This window comes from Mizuhopecten yessoensis, unplaced genomic scaffold (genome assembly GCF_002113885.1).
Source record: "Mizuhopecten yessoensis strain PY_sf001 unplaced genomic scaffold, ASM211388v2 scaffold4121, whole genome shotgun sequence".
Taxonomy (NCBI): Eukaryota; Metazoa; Mollusca; class Bivalvia; order Pectinida; family Pectinidae; genus Mizuhopecten; species Mizuhopecten yessoensis.
Genome location: NW_018405386.1, coordinates 1185592 through 1206093, shown reverse-complemented (window position 1 = coordinate 1206093; position 20502 = coordinate 1185592). Strand labels below are relative to the sequence as shown.

The following is a 20502-nucleotide window of genomic DNA, read 5'->3' as shown; positions in this document are numbered from 1 at the left end:
CACACACACACACACACACACACACACAGAGCTGATTGCAGTTTTTAAAATTTGGCAATAGATACAGTATTCAAAAATGAATTGCACTGCATCATACTGATAAGCTGTTTCGTCCTTCTAGCCGACCCATCGATGATGTTAGGGACCTAAAAGTAAGATATCCTAATTGTCTGAACTACTGTTGAAACAGCGGGGCAGGTGCGTACAGCCCTTTAATTTATGAATTCAAAAACCACGAGACACTCTTATGAACGTAATTAAAAACATCGACCTTCATATCACACTAAGAAATACACGTAGCACATTTCACGTCGAGATAAAGATGGCGATCATAAAACGTGTCCATAGTCTTCAACAACCTGCATGTCTGTCAGCAGTCGACATCTATCATAGAATTCGTAATATTCGGGATGTTATTATCAAGAAAGGGAAAAGCAAAGATCGGAAATCCGAAACCGTCCGAGTAGTAAGCCTCCAAGTTTGTCATGCTGTAAGTTAAGATCGAGGAAAGCGGCTGAAGTAACAGAATTTGTAATGTCCTTGAATTGAAGCTCAGGAGGGTAATTAAAATCGATGTGGTAATTCATTTTTTTGCTATTCAATGAAAGGGAAAGGTCACGATCGGAATGTCAAAAACGGACAACTTAGTTGAAAGTTAAGATCGAGAAAAGCGGCTGAAGAAGAAGAGTCTGCAGTGTCCTTGATTTCAAATTCGAAAGGGTAATAATAATAATAATAATGATAATAATAAATGCTTTATTTTTACTTGATAACATATTGAGCATGAAGCTCATCTTACATATGGTCAAGATACAATGTATGATAAAAATTTATCTATTTACAGCTAAAATATATATAAATACGATCGATGTGGTCGAAGAATTTCTTGTTATTCAAAGACAGTACATCGTCGATTTATCTAAATGTGAAATTGAAGGATCTTGCTAGATTTTTGCGGGCAGTCCTGATAAGCTCGTCATATGAAAAACAAAAACAAATCGCCCGGAAGAGGGACGCAGTTTAATTGTTCCGTGACACGTCAGCTTAACTTTTACAACGGAAAACCACAGCACGCAAACAAATGTATTAAAACAATGTAGTTCAGTGGCACCTTTATTGATAATTATGTACGCTGTATTGTGATACTCTTCGGGGTCGAGCTTAGTGTCGATGAAGACTTAGTATAGACACATCGTTCCTCTGCATAGAACAGGTGCATCAGTCGACACGTATTAAACTGACAGTTGACTGTTTAGAATAAAAACAATGTGACTAATTACAATAACAAAGGGAGAGGTTGAGGTAAATACTCCTATTGGGCATCATATACACACCTTCCAGTGTAGCGCCATTAATATAGTATAGATAAAGGCCTCTTATACTGTGGTGACGTGTGTATCGAGTTGGCAATACTCGCCTTACTTATATATATGTAGACGTCAGATCTTTTTGACAAATGATAGTGAACCACGAACGTTCACCTATCGGCTCCCACTGGTGTACACGTATACTATACATGTATATACCTTGGGGCTAAGAGTTTGAAAACAAAATGACTAAATATATGGGCATGTTTTAGGGACTTCACAAGATAAATAATTTTTAACTACTCGACAGATCGCCATTTACAACATCATGTATATACGTTGATACCGCGAATGGGCAAAACGTCATGTGTCTACGTGGAACCAGCGCCTACAGTAAACACATTGAACTAATATAAATAATTGTCAAAATGTAATTAAGCTGCGATGCTCGTCAAACAGAGCCACGTTGACTTGTAGCCTGTAAGCTCATTGGTCTACAGGTTGTTAAACCTTTAGGCAGGCAAACTGTAAATCCCACAGGCTGTGTTCCACCAGCTGTGAACTGGTACCGCATTTTACAGGGTCGGATGTTGTCAGCTTTGTAAGGAATTGAAATCAAAAAGGTTTAAGTTGGATATTTCTCCGTCAAAAACTGTTCAAAGTACGTTCGTTTTACATATTTGTATATTTATTATGCAATGTTTAGGTTAGCAGCTTTACTGAAACTTTTTATTTTACTGTCGATGATTCAAAACCAAATTTAGCCAAAGAGCTGGCTAATCTCCACAGGGTCCTCGATACACTTTAGATACACAATTTTGAAGCTTATACCAGAAGAAATTGTTTACATCAATATTATTGATACACAAATGAAAATATTGCACATTACCATATTTCAGAGAATTATATCTTAGAAGTCTATGAATAACCTAATTTTTGATAACCGAAAATAATACATTCTTACACCGAATGTAGAACCCTGGGCCCATTTTCAAGAAACAGTTCTCATGCTCAAACTCAGATTTTTGCTCGAGCGCAATTTCTTGTCCCCGAGATGAATAAATGATAAAATCACATTTTGTCAATGTAAATGGAAGCGTTTTGGAAAGACGATACAAGCTGAATATTTAGAATACTATTTTTCAATGTTTACATTTGGGTTTTTACGGTGCAATATAGGCCTAATTTTAACGTGTCACATAAACGTAACGTAGCTTGAGCACAGAGTCTATGCTTGAGCATGAAAACGGTTTCAGGAATATGGGTTTTAACCGATATCCACTAGATTAAGTCCAATACACGTCTAGTAAAACCAAAGCTAGCCCTTTAAAGTCAAGAGATATTCAATAGTTATTTTAACCTCTAATCCCCTACTGTGACAGTCATATAACACGTTGTATGAAGCCGAGTAAATCGATTTACAAGTCACGGATGATAATGGTACTGTAACAGGTGCAAACGTCTATAGCAGGTGTAAGGTTATGTTTAACTTACATGTGTAGCTGATATATATATATTAGTATTATAAACTAATACTAATAAATTAATCATATTTTAAGTAAAAATGTCAAAAAGAATCCCGGATGTATTTTAATAGATATTTTGGAACTTTTTGAAATATCGGGAAGGTATGTACATGGCTTTGCGGCACGTGCTCTACACAAGTAGACTAACCAGGCAACAACTAAAATAATTAACGTGGGCCCCTAGTTGAGTGACACGTGTGTGAACAGGATCGTTTGATTCATTATCTAAAAACACATATCATTTAAATTCATGCTCGAATCCAATTTACACTTATAAGCTATAAATGGAACGTTAAGTACCATCAATCAATCATTTACACTGAGGGGTATTACTGAAACGTTAAGAACCATAAATAAATCAATCGTTTACACTGAGAGGTTATAACTGGAACGCTAAGAACCATCAATAAATCAATCGTTTACACTGAGAGGTTATAACTGGAACGCTAAGAACCATCAATAAATCAATCGTTTACACTGAGAGGTTATAACTGGAACGCTAAGAACCATCAATAAATCAATCGTTTACACTGAGAGGTTATAACTGGAACGCTAAGAACCATCAATAAATCAATCGTTTACACTGAGAGGTTATAACTGGAACGCTAAGAACCATCAATAAATCAATCGTTTACACTGAGAGGTTATAACTGGAACGCTAAGAACCATCAATAAATCAATCGTTTACACTGAGAGGTTATAACTGGAACGCTAAGAACCATCAATAAATCAATCGTTTACACTGAGGTAGCAGTGTACAGTAGCGTACGATGGCCACGGGTGATATTTCTATACAAAGAATAACCCCTGTAATATAACATGTATCAAAATTTAAAAAAAATCAGCACTAAAATTGGCATATAGATGATGAAGTGGACAATGTGGGCTTCATAATTTAAAAAAAATCGAATTTGGTTTGCGACTGCAGTTTTGGGCATTTACAAATCTGTGTCTACACAACAAAAGCTAGCTTTTCATGTAGTTTATATCGTGAAATATCCACCGGAATGACCTATGCTAAAACGTGAGTATTTCTGTTACCGAGTAGGCGATATTTAATTTCAGACGGGTTTTAAGAAAAACAATTCTGCTTGCGGGGGTCAAATTTTTGGTTAAAAATCATGTTTTTTTTTGCATATTTTGGTGTTTTTTGATGTGGTGACCATGGTTTTCACAAGTCCTAAATCTGGAAAACAGTTTTTGAAAAAAACTTCAGTCTTCTAAACAAAATGAAATCAAAATGTAGTTTATAAATGTATATATATGTAGGTGTGCTGTGCAGGTTGAATTCACTATCCATGTTTATGTGAAACATGCCCTTTATATTGAGGGTCAAGCCATTTCTTCTGTACATTGCTACCCGAGAGGTTATAACTGGAACGCTACAAATCATCAATTATAACTCGACGCTAAGAACCACCAAACCATCATTTTGTACAGAGAGGTTATAACTGAACGCTAAGAACTGTCAGTCAATCAACCATTTACACTGAGATTTTGACAAATTTGACAAATGATAATGAAATATCATTTTAATCATGCTAAACTGCTGGGTAGTATCATATACACTGCATGTGATTGACGGGCCACCTGTCGATGATGACATATAAATAAAACGAGTCAATCAAATGGCGTGTCTAAAACGCCGGGTCATGACTTCTCCGTGGTCAGCTAGATCAGTTACTGGAAAAACAGGTTTACGTAAGGACAAGTACCCTACATTTGATGGACGGGTCACTTGTGGATAATGACATCAAAATAAAACGAGTTAATCAAATGGCGTGTCTAAAACGCCATGCCACGCGCCATTGACTATACTATATGGTCAGGTCAGTTACTGGGAAACAGGTTTTAGACACACACATGAATAGAAGTGCAATTACATACTACTTTAAATTTATTTTAATGGCTAAAGTTAATTACTGTTTTATAAAATTATTAAGTAAAAGTGTGAATCTAGATTTATTTTATCATTTTAAGTGGGGTGGGGGCTGCTTTTATTCTTTGGATCATTTGCTTTTCTTGCTCATAACCTATATTGATAGTTCTTTTCCATCTATCAAATAAAACAATATTTCTGATAATTCTTTCTTTCGTGATAATGAGGAAATAATTTTACTTGTCTCACAGTATTACGTCCTCAAATGACCGAATCCGTTAATAGGGCGTTAAACAAAATTAAATCAAACCAATATCACGGTGTTTTTTTTACACTCTTTTACACTTTCCCAACCCTGGCAGCCCCTATCAAAATATTTATATATGTATTTATATATCTATGCTTGCAAGAAGTAGATATATATACACACATTTTTATGACTGGGGAAATAAAATATTTGAAAAAGCCCACTTTTTTACACAGTTCATATGCGTAACTTGTTATGGTTCTAAATCCTAGAGCTAGGTATCCATTAAAAGATGTTTTTAACCAGGGCATTAGGTAGGCCTATTTTTTAACTGATAATTATATATGTTTCGCTCTCCTCATTTACATTCAGTTATCACTGTTAATCATTAAAACTAGAAATATAAGCCTACTTGTGACAGACATTCTGCTGCAGGTTCCGAAAGATAATTTTCCGAAAAAAAAATCTATGACACAAAAAAGTTATGTGTTAAATCTCATTCAAGTCTTCTTTGTCAAAAACTAAGTTTTAGAAAATAACGGCTTGTACAGAAACAGAGACGAACGCTCTAACAGTTAGGCCGGCATAATTAGTAACCTACTTTACCTCAGACATCATTAATAGAATGGTGCTTCGGGGCTTAAACACATAAATTATTTATTTTTTGCCTTTTTGACATCTTTTGCCTTAGGTGTATTGAAATATAATACTAGATTTATATATGTAATATCCGTAAGAAAAGTATTTTTGGATCCCGGGAAAATTTGACAAATCACATGATTTCATTTTCAGCCAATCACATTACAACACGCCGTAAGTCCGTCTTTATACTGGCATGCGCACACATAACCGGCCTCTATTGCCACGTTTACCCACTGACAGAAGACCTATTGCAGGATCTCTCCCCGAAAACTGGGTGACTTTTCATCATGTTTTTCAAAATTTTATCATTGTGTTTGTTAAGTTCTTTAGTGTTAGCAGTTGAGATAAAAGAAGATGGTGGAGTGCTCGTATTAACAACGGAAAACTTTGATCAAGCTATCGCAGATAACGAACATATTCTTGTTGAATTCTGTAAGTATACAAAGTAATTTATCCGGTGATAGTTTTACTACCGACATATGCTAACTGTTTTGATTTTGATGCATCTGCGATCAATGTTTTATTAATTATATAACTAAATGAGAACTTGCTATTGCTTATTGAAAATGAACCGCTACGCGTTATGCATATGATTGTTGATTTTGTTCGTCTGCTAGGAACGGTTGAACACACACGTCCACATTTTCACTTGTATGCAAAAACAATTAGTATTACGTTTATTACTGATCATGTGTAACGTATGTGTGTTTGTCCAATAATCTTATTCAGAAATGATCATGTCGCTTTTTTTTTGGCAAGAGTAGTCATATTCAATGATATTGTGAACTGTATTGGAAGTTTTTTGACACGTGTGTAGTTTATATTGATAATAACTTTGTTCTTGGATAGTTTTAATTTAGCAGTCATGATTGTCGAGCAGTTCATTACTGTAACATTATGTTTCGTTACCCCTTCCCCAACCTCACTTCATTCAAGGTGACTGTTTGGATATAGCCTTGTATTATTTAGACAAAGTGTAGAGATCATGAGGAGTATTTATAGAAACATGGGCGGATGAAATCCCATATGTGGAAACGTAATATTACTGGTTTTGTCTGCAAGTCTAGTAGAGTATCATATATGAATATAAGTTTATACTGCAAGTAACACACAAAGAATATTGATAACCATTTCCAGGTTTTGGTATTGAGATAGCACTTATAAGAATGGCTCCAGACAATAGTTAACATCAATAACATGCAACCTTATTTGGTTTCGTAGACATCAACACGCAATCAATCAATGGTCAGATGCCATATCAATGGTCAGATGACAGCATAATTGGACATGTATGATCACAGAAAATACCTTACATGAATGTCTTACCAATACCTTTTGTCTTTAACAGATGCACCTTGGTGTGGTCACTGCAAAGCTTTGGAACCAGAATTTGTTAAAGCTGCTACAGCTTTGAAGGACTCTGAGTCATCCATCAAACTTGGCAAAGTTGACGCCACTATTGAAAGCAGCTTAGGAGAGAAATTTGGAGTTAAAGGTTATCCAACATTGAAGTTTTTCTCAGGTGGTCAACCCAGTGAATACCAAGGTAATTGTATTTGTAGACTAACAAGAGAAGTCCATATGAAGTTTCCCCATAACAGAAAAGAGCATAGAAATGTTAACAACATGCGTCCTGGGAGAAAAATAAAATGATTGATATAACTGACTTTGTTTGCCAGGATGTAAAAGTCTACTTGCCCAACGTCAAGGCAAAAACGTCAATGCTGACAAGTGCAATATTTTCCACATTTGCGTGTTAGTAATGAAGGTTTAAAAGACTAATGTCAATGCTCAATTGTCAATTCTAGTCATTTAAAGTGGAGGAATAAAATTCCAGTTTGAGAAAGAAATTGTTTGCCACATGTCTTGGTACATAACTTGTAAATGTTTTAAAAGATTGACCTATAATACATAAAAGTTGACATTTTTTTTATATCAAAGAATTTTACACAAAATGAAGCTTTCAAAGTATCTTCAAAATATATATTAACTTAACCACTGAAGTTTTGATTGCATTCTAAATATATCTTGTATAGGTGGCAGACAGGCCCCAGAAATTGTTAACTGGTTGAAAAAGAAGACTGGTCCACCATGTACAACCCTTGATGATGTTGCTGCTGCTAAGAAATTTGCTGAATCTGATGATGTAGTTGTTATTGGATTCTTCAAGGTAAACATCTTAGATAATCTTTGAAATACATCTGTACTAAGGTTATTGTATGACTCTTGCTTTCATACACAGTATTATCTAGAGGCATTGCCCAGGGGTTGAAGCCAGAGGGTGACATCGGGTAAAGAGTTGATAAAGGTTGTGATACTTAAATAGTAGGGCTTGAATGGGTAACCGAGTACCCTGTTGCAGTTCGGTTACAAGTACTACCCAGTAAGCAAATATGTAGGTATCCAAAAACCGTCCCAAAATGTAGGTCATACAAATTTATTGATAATGTTGCTCCTAACTGCTGTTTGACAGATCTCAAAAAAAAATGTGATCAGTATACTTACTTCACCATTGAGTGCATGTATACAACAGACTACCAAAATTTACCATGCTGGAGGCTAGCGATATGTAGCCAATTTATTAAGATTGGGAGAATTTGCAATGTTTACAACAGTATTTACAACGAAAAGGTATTGTGTTTAATTAAGAAGTCATATTTTTTATCAAAATATAGGGCCATTGGTGGCTGTATTTCATGACACAAAAAACACAGTTACCTGTTTTCGTTTCGGATAAGCACACATTGTATAGTCTATACATTTAGCACTTTTTTTTAGGATCTGGAATCTGCTGAAGCCAAGGCCTATGAAAAAGCAGCCAAGGGTATTGATGATGTTCCTCTTGGAATCACGTCCAATGCTGATGTCTTCGCTGAATACAAGAAGGAAAGTGATGGAGTTGTCTTACTTAAGAAGGTAATGGAACAATATTCTGTGAATCACTTCACTTTGGTGTAATAAACACTTCTGGTGAATTATATATGTACTTGCAGGTTAATTTCAGGAATATTTGAATTGCTGATTGCATTTTCAAACCAATAATGAAGATAATCTGTTCAGTTAATATTTCTTGAAGATTTAAATTTCCAATTGTGGTCCTTGCAAATTAATGCAAAAAAACCAATTTACAGCGTGTAGTGGTAAACTGATTCTGCTTCCAAATGTATATTTGTTCACATTACAAATCTGTTTCAAGTCTTATCACTCATCTGTTAAGTTAGGATACAGTTGATTACAAGAAGTTTTGTCATTGTTTAAGTTTTGCACTATTTGCCTTTCAGTTTGATGAAGGTCGGAATGACCTTGAAGGGGAAGTTACTGTTGAAGCAGTCAAAACATTTGTTAGTGGCAACCGTCTCCCATTGGTTGTGGAATTCACACAGGAGGTATTTATTTGGTTTGATTGACCTCTTGTAGCATATGAAAGTATGGCCCTTGCATGTTTGCAAATAAGATTGGCAATTATGAAAAAGATGCATGCATTCATTTCGAAATTACATATAAATTACAAAAAAATGTCTATAAATTGGAATAACTCTCTCGGTTCAATGTGGATCATATTCTCAGCATGTTGCATTTACCATTTATAAAATAAGCATGGTGTTTTGGGTCAATTTGTTTTGAAGGATATGATACAGCAAGTTACTATAATTATAATCAAATTTTCTATTTTTACTTGTTGTTGATATTGTTGTGTTTTGGTATTCTGGTTTTCTACTTTCCTGTTGATATATTTTTACAGAGCGCACAAAAAATATTTGGAGGAGAAATCAAGAATCACATTCTTCTGTTTATCAAAAAATCTGCAGACAATTTTAAGGACACAATGGATGGGTTCAAAGCATCTGCAAAGGGATTCAAAGGAAAGGTGAGGCAGCAGATCATTATAGATTTAAATATCCAAGTCGCAAACAAAAGTTTGTGTAGAAAAGCTGTTAAAAACACATTAAATTTATCAACTGCATTAATTTAAATCCTAGAATACTAGGAAATCATTTTTTTATGTGCAGGTAAAAAAATGAATGTACAATGATGGGGGATGCATATCAACATGAGTATGTTAGTTGCCGTTCACTAAGTGTTTGTGTTATCACATGGTTGTAGGTACTTTTCATCTACCTTGATATCGGAGATGAAGAAAACAGTAGAATCCTTGAATTCTTTGGACTGAAGCCTGAAGAATGCCCATCTGTTCGTCTTATCAACCTTGGAGAAGACATGAGCAAATTTAAGCCAGAAAGTGATGATCTTGGCACAGAAGCAATCACTAAATTTGTACAGTCATTTTTGGACGGTACTCTGAAACCCCATCTTATGTCTGAGGATGTGCCCAGTGACTGGGATAAGGAAGAAGTTAAAGTCCTTGTAGGAAAGAATTTTGATGAAGTAGCCCGAGACAAATCCAAGGATGTATTTGTTGAGTTTTGTAAGTGTTAATTTCAATCAATATGACATGGCACTAGAACGTTTTAATATAAAAATAACCTTTTCTGTGAAATGTTTCTTATACAACTATACCATCTCAGTTATTCTTGTGTTATGGTAAATACTTGATGATTTTTATACATGATCAGTGTATTTTTGTGCAGGTAGGTGAATTTTGAATAGTAATTAAAAATATAAAAGCCTGGTGACTTTATGATATGCGCTGTCTTGTTTTTCAATCCCCAGCTATCATTCCTCTGATTTACATGCTTCTTTATCTTCTGAATATTTAAATATTCTTTATAAAGCAGAATCTCATTATTTACTGGAAAATCTGTGCATGACCCATATTCTGTCTCATTTACAGACGCTCCTTGGTGCGGACATTGCAAGCAGCTGGTTCCCATTTGGAATGAACTCGGAGAAAAATTCAAGGATAATGCCGATGTTGTTGTAGCTAAGATGGATTCCACAGCAAACGAGATCTCTGATGTTAAAGTCCAGAGCTTCCCCACTCTTAAATACTTCCCTAAAAACAGTGAAGAGGTAAGTTTTGCGCTGTTGAAAGTTCAGAAACAAGAATTGTATTGAAACTTATATTTTTTCTTCAGTTAAAATCTACTGTTATTGTTTTGACACTATTTTGAAAATCTTGACTGTTTTGATAGAATCACCAATAACAAAACCTTATTTAATTAGGATTTAATAGATGTAAAATTTTCTCTTTACTGGAATTATTACCAAGCAAGATCAATTTGAAAGATATTGAGCAAGCTATAGCCTGACTGAAACAATTTATATGTTGATAGATAATTGACTACAATGGTGAAAGAACATTAGAAGCCCTGACCAAGTTTTTGGAGAGTGGTGGAAAGGAAGGCAATGGTGAAGCAGAAGATGCTGGAGACGATGATGAGGATGAGGAGGAGGAGGAGGAGGAAGAAGAGGATGATGCCGAAGTACCCAGGGACGAGTTGTAAATCATCATTTAAATACATTACATTAATGTCTTATGTGAAACCTCAATTTGTTTTCCATCATAAATATCCAGGTACCTTTAAATTATTATTTTTGTTGTAGGCACTTGGGTTGACATATTTTTACTAAGCCTCAATAAAGCTGATCATTAGTATCTCGACAGGGAGGGGGGGGTTACCAGGTGGGGAGAAATGGTATTCAAAGAAGAGGACGTTAACTATTATTTTACATGAAGATTTGTTACAATTTGTGGGGTTTTTTTCTTTTTAAAAAGAAGGTGAACAGAGTTATCTTCAGAAAGGGGAGAGATCACTCCAGTACTCTTCAATTTTTAATTGAAATCGTTTCTTTTCCATCTTCAATATGTGAAGTTGTAGGGGGAAAGGTTGAGTGTGTGTGAACGTGGATATGCATGTGTTATGAAAAGAGCAGCGAGATGTGTACAGTTTCAGACTATACAAAATTCCATTTGAGTGTTGAATACTAGTTTTGCATTGATTGTTTGTGATGAACTGATGGTGTGTGATGGTGCAAACTTACAAATGTGCTTTAAATTTAAACTTGTGCGAGACGTATGTTGCCAACAGACTTTCTTAGACCTCAAAATAACTACTAGATATATTTATGAACTTGGCAAGGATTAGTTATCTTGCTTTGTTGAGTGTATTAACAAAAGTAGCCATACACTTTTTTTATAAACAAGGTACTCAAACAAGAATGAAAAATAAAAGAAACATCTCGAACTGACGTTTTGTTCGTTTTTTATAAGTCTGACACAAATTTTGATGGGGCATTATATCGTAGGGTCCGGTCCGTCGTCAACACTTAGGTTTCAGCAAGAAAACTTGTGTATATCTTTTAAATTTTCATGAAACTTAGTATGCTTGTACATTATATGAAGGCTGAGGCAAAGTGTAAATATTGACGGTCTTGTCAAAATCCTGTCGAATTGTCAGCTGTATGCCAAAAAATTATGTGCAGGTTTTGCTCACCTTTGTCATTGTATAATATACATGTCGACCAATCCGAGCACAATTTGACAATTATGCAGATTTTGCTAAACTTTGAACTTGGTGTTTATAAATTAAATGTACATGTATATCAAGTTCCATCTTTGAGCAAGTTATATTGCGGAATTTAAAGTTTAGAAATTGACAAATGCGAGCACAGTATGCGAATTAATAATGTACCACTAATTAAGGAACAAAAAAACACCTTTGATTTAATTGTGGAAGATAAATCGATTATTTGCAAAAAAAGTCATATCAAGGAGGATTCCTATAAAAATATTTTTTCAAAGGTCAAAGAATAAATATGAAATATATAAAATCCTTCAGTGGATAAGTACCTTTCACTACATTCCAGATATAGTATATATCAACTCATTCATTACAAATATTGTTTCTTCTGATATTTTCATACTCGTAGATACAATGATGCATCAGAAAAATTTCAAGCATGTCGGATTGGCATGGGACGGGTATAATATTGTTCTGTCCTGTGAAACTCTTGTTTACATATCTGTGAACATGCACTGTTTGTGAGACACTACTGTGTTATTTAGCTTTTTTGGGATTCAATCATGGAAGTGAAGCCAAGATAGTTTCTATTGTTGCAATTGCTGGAAAATTTCTGTCGATTATGTTAGTTTGTACATTAAATACATAAGAAATTGTTGATGTACCATTCAAATTAAAAAATATGTTCAATTATATTATTTTTTTTTGAAATACCGGTATTTAAATTCAGTTTCTGAACAATACTTATGCTGACAATCTTCCTTTTTGAACCCCGAAAAATTGTTGGCAAACATTTACAATACGAAAATGTGTGAAACCGATAAAATGATAACTATATGAACAAGTTTTTAACCAAGAATCATGTCGGACGACCAGTTTACTGGTACACAGTTTTAAGTTCCACACATTGACAAACTGTACAACAACAGAAAAAGACGTACATTTTTAAATTTTTTATTTACAATATGTTCTCAAAGGTAACATTCAACAGCCTTTATAAAATTAAACTTAAACACAAAACATATATTGCACATGAACATTGGCTAGTGTCTACTATCTAATAACATATAGAGGGTTGAGAACCAGACCACAGTTGTTCTTTTATTAAATAAAGTCGGACCTAGTAATCTAATGCTGCTTTCAGGCAAGCCTTGCCAAAGCCTTACAAGGCCTGCATAAACATTTGTCCGAAATTGTTGCATTTAAAAACCGACGAACCGGTTCCGTTGTTCCGCATAAATAACAGTCCCTAAATTTCAAATGTACAGTTACATCATACTAAGGCGTGATATTGTATGCAGCAATATTGTACATCTAAAAACAATGCTTGAAATTCAAATTCTGTAGTCTTGAGTTAACGAGAGAACTTGATCAAGCTCACAAAGATATGCCCGACTGCATTTTATCTACATATTCACACTTTATTTGCAGGATAAGTTGGAGCAGAAATTTAAAGTTTCAAGGGAAATATCTACAGGAATCATGGGGCAAATTCTTTTCTTCATGCATATCTACATATGATGTACTTTCAATGCACCAAGTGACAAAAATAAAACGAAACTGCTTTAAAATTTCAAGGGCCATCACTCTTGAAAAGTAGTCAAATCGCAAATTTCTTTCTACATTCACTGAACAATAACGAGATTTACAATTGTTATCAAACTGGTAATACATGTACATGTATAGACCATATTACAGCAGAAATGCTTGGCATAAAGTGGACTTATTGTCATGATGGATAGTAGCATTCTTATCTTCAAATTCTCATTTTATATAAATGTGCATTATCAAATTCTTACGATATTCAATATAGAAACAAGGAAGATAGTTTCTGTACCAGTTTCCCAAACAATCCATTAAAAGGACATAATGTTGGTGTACCAGTTTTCCAAACAGTCCCATCAAAACTCGAATTGGTCAATGTCACCTGCCAGCATTCGATGCTTGACTAGACCTGACAACCACTGGGTTAGAGAGTCTGAAGATGGTTGTAAGCAGGTTACTAATGTTGGCAAACATTTCCTCGGACAACCCCTGTAAAATCAATGATGAGTAATTATGGAGTGGAATACAATGCAAGGGAGATAACCTTTTCAATTTTCTCCACCAAAAATGGCTGGATTCTACATCCAAAGGACAATTATAACATGAAATATTTTGCAGTTGTCCATTGAGAACAAAACCTTATATTTGATTACAAAAATTCTTATTTCTTATACAGGGTATGTAAAGAAGAGCAATACTATCAGAACTGCTAGGATGTACATACACAAGGGACAAGGAACTGGATAGTGCGAGAATTCTGCCCGCCATATGTGACCATCTCCATCATGAATCCCTTGACACACTTGAACATCAGCTCGGCTCGCCTCTGGCACCATTGTATCGTCATCTCCTATAAAACATAAAACACTTTTCCTTCAAGCAAAGTTTCAATAAAATCTGCCTGTAAGTAAAGACGGAGCTTTCCTGGACAACTCATTTCACATAAAGGGCCGTAACTCTTTTAAAAAGTGTGAAAATATGAAATTGAAATGCCAGTGCACAACTACATAATATACTGATCGTTCAAGTGAAGTTTCAATAAAATCTGCCTGTTAGTTTAAAATGGAGTTTTCCAGACAGGCTTTTTCGCATAAAGGGTTGTAACTCCCTTAAAAGGTGTTGAAATATGAAATTGAAATGCCGGTGCACAACTACATAAGATACTGATCAGTCAAGTGAAGTTTCAATAAAATCTGCCTGTTAGTTAGGATGGAGTTTTCCTGACAAATTATTTCACATAAAGGGCTGTAACTCCCTTAAAAGGTGTTGAAATATGAAATTGAAATGCCGGTGCACAACTACATAAGATACTGATCAGTCAAGTGAAGTTTCAATACAAACTGTTTGTTAATTAAGATGGAGTTTTGCGGAGGACAGACATCTGGACAGGAAGACAGGGTGATTCCAGTATACCCAGGTTATAATGAAGTTTCGATGGAAAATGTCAAAATTCCTTAATGTCTAATTTAACTTAGAAAACGTCTCATACCCTCAGAAAATTTCAACTCTCCTTTTCATGCAGCAGGCACCAATTTCACTTATTTTTTCTTCCAAAATATTCTATAGCAAACATTGCCAGTATATCCTCATTTGTCCCTTTTACATTCATTAATCTGCAACTGACTGGCACCATCAAGCATGAAGTGCTAATTTACCTGTGAAAAACTGTTGCACCATTATAAATGGCAGTTATTAAATCATGTGTTTCTTACCTCCGACATTTCATGACTGAGTAGAAGTGGGATGGTAAGGGTGGTGATGTCCGAACGAAAACACAACTTGATGATGTTACGGATGCTGAGGATGACCGGATGTCTGGATGAGATGTCAATAGATCGGATACTGTCATCAATGACGAGGTGGAACACTGAGTGTACCTCGGATAAATTGGAATGTTTGGTGATGTAAAAATCTCCCACCTGGATGCGATTCCCCTTGTCCTGCAGCAATGGTGAATGAAATAAAACATTAATATTTTATATAATTTCAACGACATCATGGTGAAAACAGAAAGACTAGCATCTAAAACAAAATCGCTCACCTGGATATCAAAGCAATCATGGCAAAATATTCTCCAAATACAATCTCGGGGATAGGGCCAGACCCCAAGGCCAATCCTTGTAGCATATCTGTATTAGATTATTTTCATGCCAAGCAATTGTATGTATGGTTACGGGGTGGGGATCTCAACTGTTTCCAAGTTGTGACTCAGAAACTAGGTCCCTAGGGTTGTGGCCAGACCCCAGTATCAATTCTAATATCATGACAGCATTCGTCACTTTATGCCTAGCAATTGTATATATAGTTTTGGGGCGGGGATCTCAACTGTTTCGAAGTTATGTCCCAGGGGTTAAGTCTCCAAGGAACCCTGTGAGCTAATAAAAAGTCCTAAAAAAATAGGGCAACAAATTTCTACATTCAGTGTTGAACATCTAAGTTAATAGGAGTTACAGAACAGAAGTCAATTTTGCAGTTGTAAACTGCTGTAATGAGTAGTTCATTGGTAGGCAGGGTTCAATTGAACATAAGATTAAGGACGCCGTCTTGCTTCGAACTAGAGGGAATTTCCCTTTAGCTCAGTGGTAGAGTGTTCGACTAGGAACCTGGAGATCGAGGGTTCGATCCCCGTTGGAAGCACACTATTCTCTTTCCTGTTTAAAATGGTGTCCGTGGCCCTCCCTGACAAGGAGTTAGAACCTAGGTTGTGGTGGTTGTGGTGTTTGAGGGCGAACACATTTAAAAAGGGGGGTTTAGTGTGGCAGGGTTCAATTGTAAATTGGATTAAGGTCGCTTTCTAGCTTCGAGCTAGAGGGAATTTCCCTTTAGCTCAGTGGTAGAGCGTCCAGCTAGGAACCTGGAGATCGAGAAGAAGATTTTTGAAATTTCAGTCAATTCAACCCTTTTTGGCCCCACCCATCAGCCCCTGGGGGTCAGTCAGGGCTGATATGTGCATACCATCGAACTGCTATCCAATACTGATAATGCTAACCCAAATTGAATTACTTCCAATGGAAATTAAACAAATGTTGGTCCAAAATGTGATTTCCCTATATAAACTATAGTAAAGTTTACCCCCTCCCCAGGGGGAAACGTGAGACCCCAGGGTCAGGAAATTCACAATTTTGGTAAAGCACCTTAAGACCCTTCTAGGAGAAGATTTTTGAAATTTCAGTCAATTTGACGCTTTTTGGCCCCGCCCCCCAGGCCCCTGGGGGCTGGGGACCATATAATTCACAATTTTGGTTGACCTTTGGCCATGGGAGGTTTCTGCAAAATTTCATTGAAATTGGTTCAGGGGATTTTGATAAGAAGTTGAAAATGTAAATTGTTTACGGACACACGACGCGATCGCTATAGGTCACTTGAGACTTTGTCTCAGGTGACCTAAAAAAATAATTGTTTGGAAACTTTCGTAGAAATTTTAGACATTTATTCATTAAAATATTTGAACTTTTTTTTCAATTTAGTTCATGAGCAACGTACAAGAGGTAGGCAATTAAATTTGTTTCAAATTGATTAAAAACTATGTGTATTTGTATTTAGGATAGGTACCATTTCTTTGTATTTAAGAATGAAATAATATGTTCTTCTTTCACGCGTCCACTAAATTACATGTGGATTGACCTTGGTCCTCTATATATTCCATCTCGTATGAAACAAACGACAATCATGATATATGCAGGTAGCTACTTGGTCGATACTTAATGAAGAAATACCACAAAGTAGCAATAGTCAGCATTTTAGTTTCGGTCAACCATCTGGACCCCTCAATCTACACATGCCTGATATTCCTGAGTTCAGCCTCGGTTCAGATCTGAGCCTGTTGTTTTCTTTCAGGTTAAACTGGATACGCGAAAGGGGCCTTTTTCTACAAGATTACTATTAAAACTAGTTGACTATTTACCAGCTGGTTATCTCCACTTGAGCTGCTGCTACTACTTTTGATGCTGATTTTATCACCATCCTCTGTCGTCGTCTTCTGAGCTCGCAGTGCATTGGATTTCGCCATCTCTTTATCAACATTACTGAACTGTTGGTCCAAACTCGGGAAATGGAAGTCGGTCGACTGCTCACAGACTTTGGCAAAATCTGAATAGAAAAAGCAGAAGCTTAAAGTAAAGGCTACCACAGCAAGACTTATTAATGCAAAGAAGGGTTCATTTCATAGCAGGTTTTTTCGACTTAGTGTAATCTCATATTTTTTATGTCGCTCGACCCGGGATGTTTCACCTATCCATAGAGATTGTATACACACTTCATCGTATAGATTACAGGTAGGGTGTAGATCTAGCCCCCTCACTCATTATGTCAGTATCGGGTCATATAGATGACTGAGCTGGTGTCCCCCCTTGTCTCTGTTCATGCTTTGAGGTTTCCTGATTTTTCTCGGGTCGAGTGACATAAAAAATATCCAATTTCATCACATCTTTGTACAGGTAAACAAGAGGTCCATTGGACCTGTATCGCTCACCTGGTTTTATATTTAAGTTATTACAACTGAATGCATTAGTACATCTTTATATGAAATTTCCTAAAAACCAGACAAGCTCTATGTTCTAACCCAACTGGGATCACAATATCTGACTTTCAACTAATCAGGGGCCTCAATTCCATTGAGTTGCCATGTTAACAGTTTTTTAAATAAGTAATATGTCATATTACAGGGTGTAATTAGACAATACTTTAATTTTCATTCAACTATAAGCTTTTATAAACCTAGAAACCAATTTTGAACAACTTATGAAAACTACACCATAAAATATGATTATCTAGCTGTACCATTTCTTAGGACCACAGATGTCAAATCAACGTCATTCAATTAAGAAATATTTGTTCTTCCTCAATAATGTTTTTGACCAAATTTTGTACAATCCACTCAGGCAATTAGGGGGTATTAGCGTCTTAAAGCAAAATATTAGATAAATTTCCTTTTTGGGGCCCGGTCTTCCTAGCCCCGATGTCGAACCAGTCTCATTTATTTAGGAAATGATTGCCCTCCCCCAATGAAGTTTCAGAGCAAATTTGGTTGAAATCTTCTCTGGCGTTTCGGAGGAGATGCTTTTTAAAGCAAATTTAGCTAAGTTCCCCTTCAGGGTTCCGCCACCATGGCCTAAGGGGTCGAACCAACCTCTTTTATTTAAGAAGTGATTGCCCTTCCCTAGTGATGCTTCAGACTAAATTTGGTTGAAATCCTCTCTGGTGTTTAAGAGGAGATGCATTTTCCGGCTTCAGGGGTCGAACCAACCTCATTTATTTAAGAAATGATTGCCCTCCCCTAGTGATGCTTCACACTGAATTTGTTTGAAATTCTCTCTGGCGTTTAGGAGGAGATGCATTTTAAAGCAAATTTATTTAAGTTCCCCTTCAGGGCCCAGGGCTTGAACCAACCTCATTTATTTAAGAAATGATTGCCCTCCCCTAGTGATGCCTCAGACTAAATTTGGTCGAAATCCTCTCTGGTGTTTAGGAGGAGATGCGTTTTAAAGCAAATTAAGCTAAGTTCCCCTTCAGGGCCCCGCATCCCTGGCCTCAGGGGTCGAACCAACCTCACTTATTTAAGAAATTATTGCCCTCCCCTACTGATGCTTCAGACTAAATTTGGTTGAAATCCTCTCTGGCATTAAATAGGAGATGCGTTCTAAAGCAAATTTAGCTAAGTTCCCCTTCAGGGCCCGTCCCCTGGCCTCTGGGGTCGAACCAACCTCACTTATTTAAGAAATGATTGCCCTCCCCTACTGATGCTTCAGACTAAATTTGGTTGAAATCCTCTCTGGCATTTAACAGGAGATGCATTTTAAAGCAAATTTAGCTGAGTTCCTCTTCAGGGCCCCGCCCCCCTGGCCTCAGGGGTCGAACCAACCTCACTTATTTAAGAAATGATTACCCTCCCCTATTGATGCTTCAGACTAAATTTGTTTGAAATCCTCTCTGGCATTAAATAGGAGATGCGTTCTAAAGCAAATTTAGCTAAGTTCCCCTTCAGGGCCCCGCCCCCCTGGCCTCAGGGGCCGAACCAACCTCACTTATTTAATAAATGATTACCCTCCCCTATTGATGATTCAGACTAAATTTGTTTGAAATCCTCTCTGGTGTTTAGCAGGAGATGCATTTTAAAGCAAAATTAGCTGAGTTCCTCTTCAGGGCCCCGCCCCCCTGGCCTCAGGGGGTGAACCAACCTTACTTATTTAAGAAATTATTGCCCTCCACTAGTGATGCTTCAGACTAAATTTGGTTGAAATCCTCTTTGGCGTTAAAAAAAGTGGACGACGGACGCTGCGCCACGGCATAAGCTCACTATGGTCCTTCGGACCAGGTGAGCTAAAAAAATACAAATTGCTCACTCAGTCATAGCTGGACAAATGGACCAGTCGGTCTCGAAACATTGCGACACGTTAAATACGTACATTGCTTGTGTAGAAAGAAAAGCATATCTAACATATTTCCAAACTGATGAATCTTGTTGAATATATTAATGCAATCTCTATTATACTTAATAGATGAACTTGTCAAGGTACATTTGTATTCATTTCTCATTTCGACAAAGTGAATTACTAATTCCTGAATAGCAACAGTGGAAATGTGTAAGATTGCCGGTTGATATGTCCGAATTGTTGTTTATTTTTTGCTTTCAAAAAGGCAAATTACAAGCAAATATGATTCTGTAATATGCATTTCAACTTGGGATTTTATTAAACAGGAGGCCCATGGGCCTTAATGGTCAACTGATATATTTATACAGAGAGTTGATTTTGTTTTTAACACGAACAGAAATATTATTCAGTGACAAAAAACAATAAAACCACCTTATTCAATATCTAGCATACAGATTTAAGACTAAAAAGTATTTGAAACTAGCACCTCTGATTCTAAACAAGGAAAATGAAGAAATTTTAGCACACTGACTCCTTTGGGCCCCACCCTACAGCCCTTGGGG

The 20502-nt window shown here is 36.2% G+C and overlaps 2 protein-coding genes across 4 annotated transcripts in view; one reads left to right on the top strand and one right to left on the bottom strand.

Annotated features, from left to right (window-relative positions):
* Positions 1–5791: 5791 nt before the first annotated feature.
* Positions 5792–11747, top strand: LOC110448570 (protein disulfide-isomerase-like). Its single transcript, XM_021494883.1, has 9 exons — positions 5792–6033; positions 6950–7147; positions 7638–7771; positions 8380–8517; positions 8883–8987; positions 9344–9469; positions 9706–10027; positions 10394–10572; positions 10836–11747. Exons 1-9 carry the CDS (start codon positions 5889–5891, stop codon positions 11004–11006), a joined length of 1518 nt encoding a protein of 505 aa, XP_021350558.1. The 5' UTR covers positions 5792–5888; the 3' UTR covers positions 11007–11747.
* A 1217-nt stretch (positions 11748–12964) lies between these two features.
* The window catches only part of LOC110448569 (protein C12orf4-like), a 65769-nt gene continuing 58231 nt past the window's right edge, over positions 12965–20502 (bottom strand). For all 3 annotated transcript variants that reach the window (XM_021494881.1, XM_021494882.1, XM_021494880.1), the window contains 4 exons: positions 17473–17657; positions 15281–15508; positions 14293–14418; positions 12965–14057 (listed from right to left, as the gene is read on the bottom strand). In XM_021494881.1, coding sequence (XP_021350556.1) covers positions 13947–14057; positions 14293–14418; positions 15281–15508; positions 17473–17657 — 650 coding nt within the window. In that variant the 3' untranslated portion in view covers positions 12965–13946. The remainder of the gene's footprint in view (positions 14058–14292; positions 14419–15280; positions 15509–17472; positions 17658–20502) is intronic.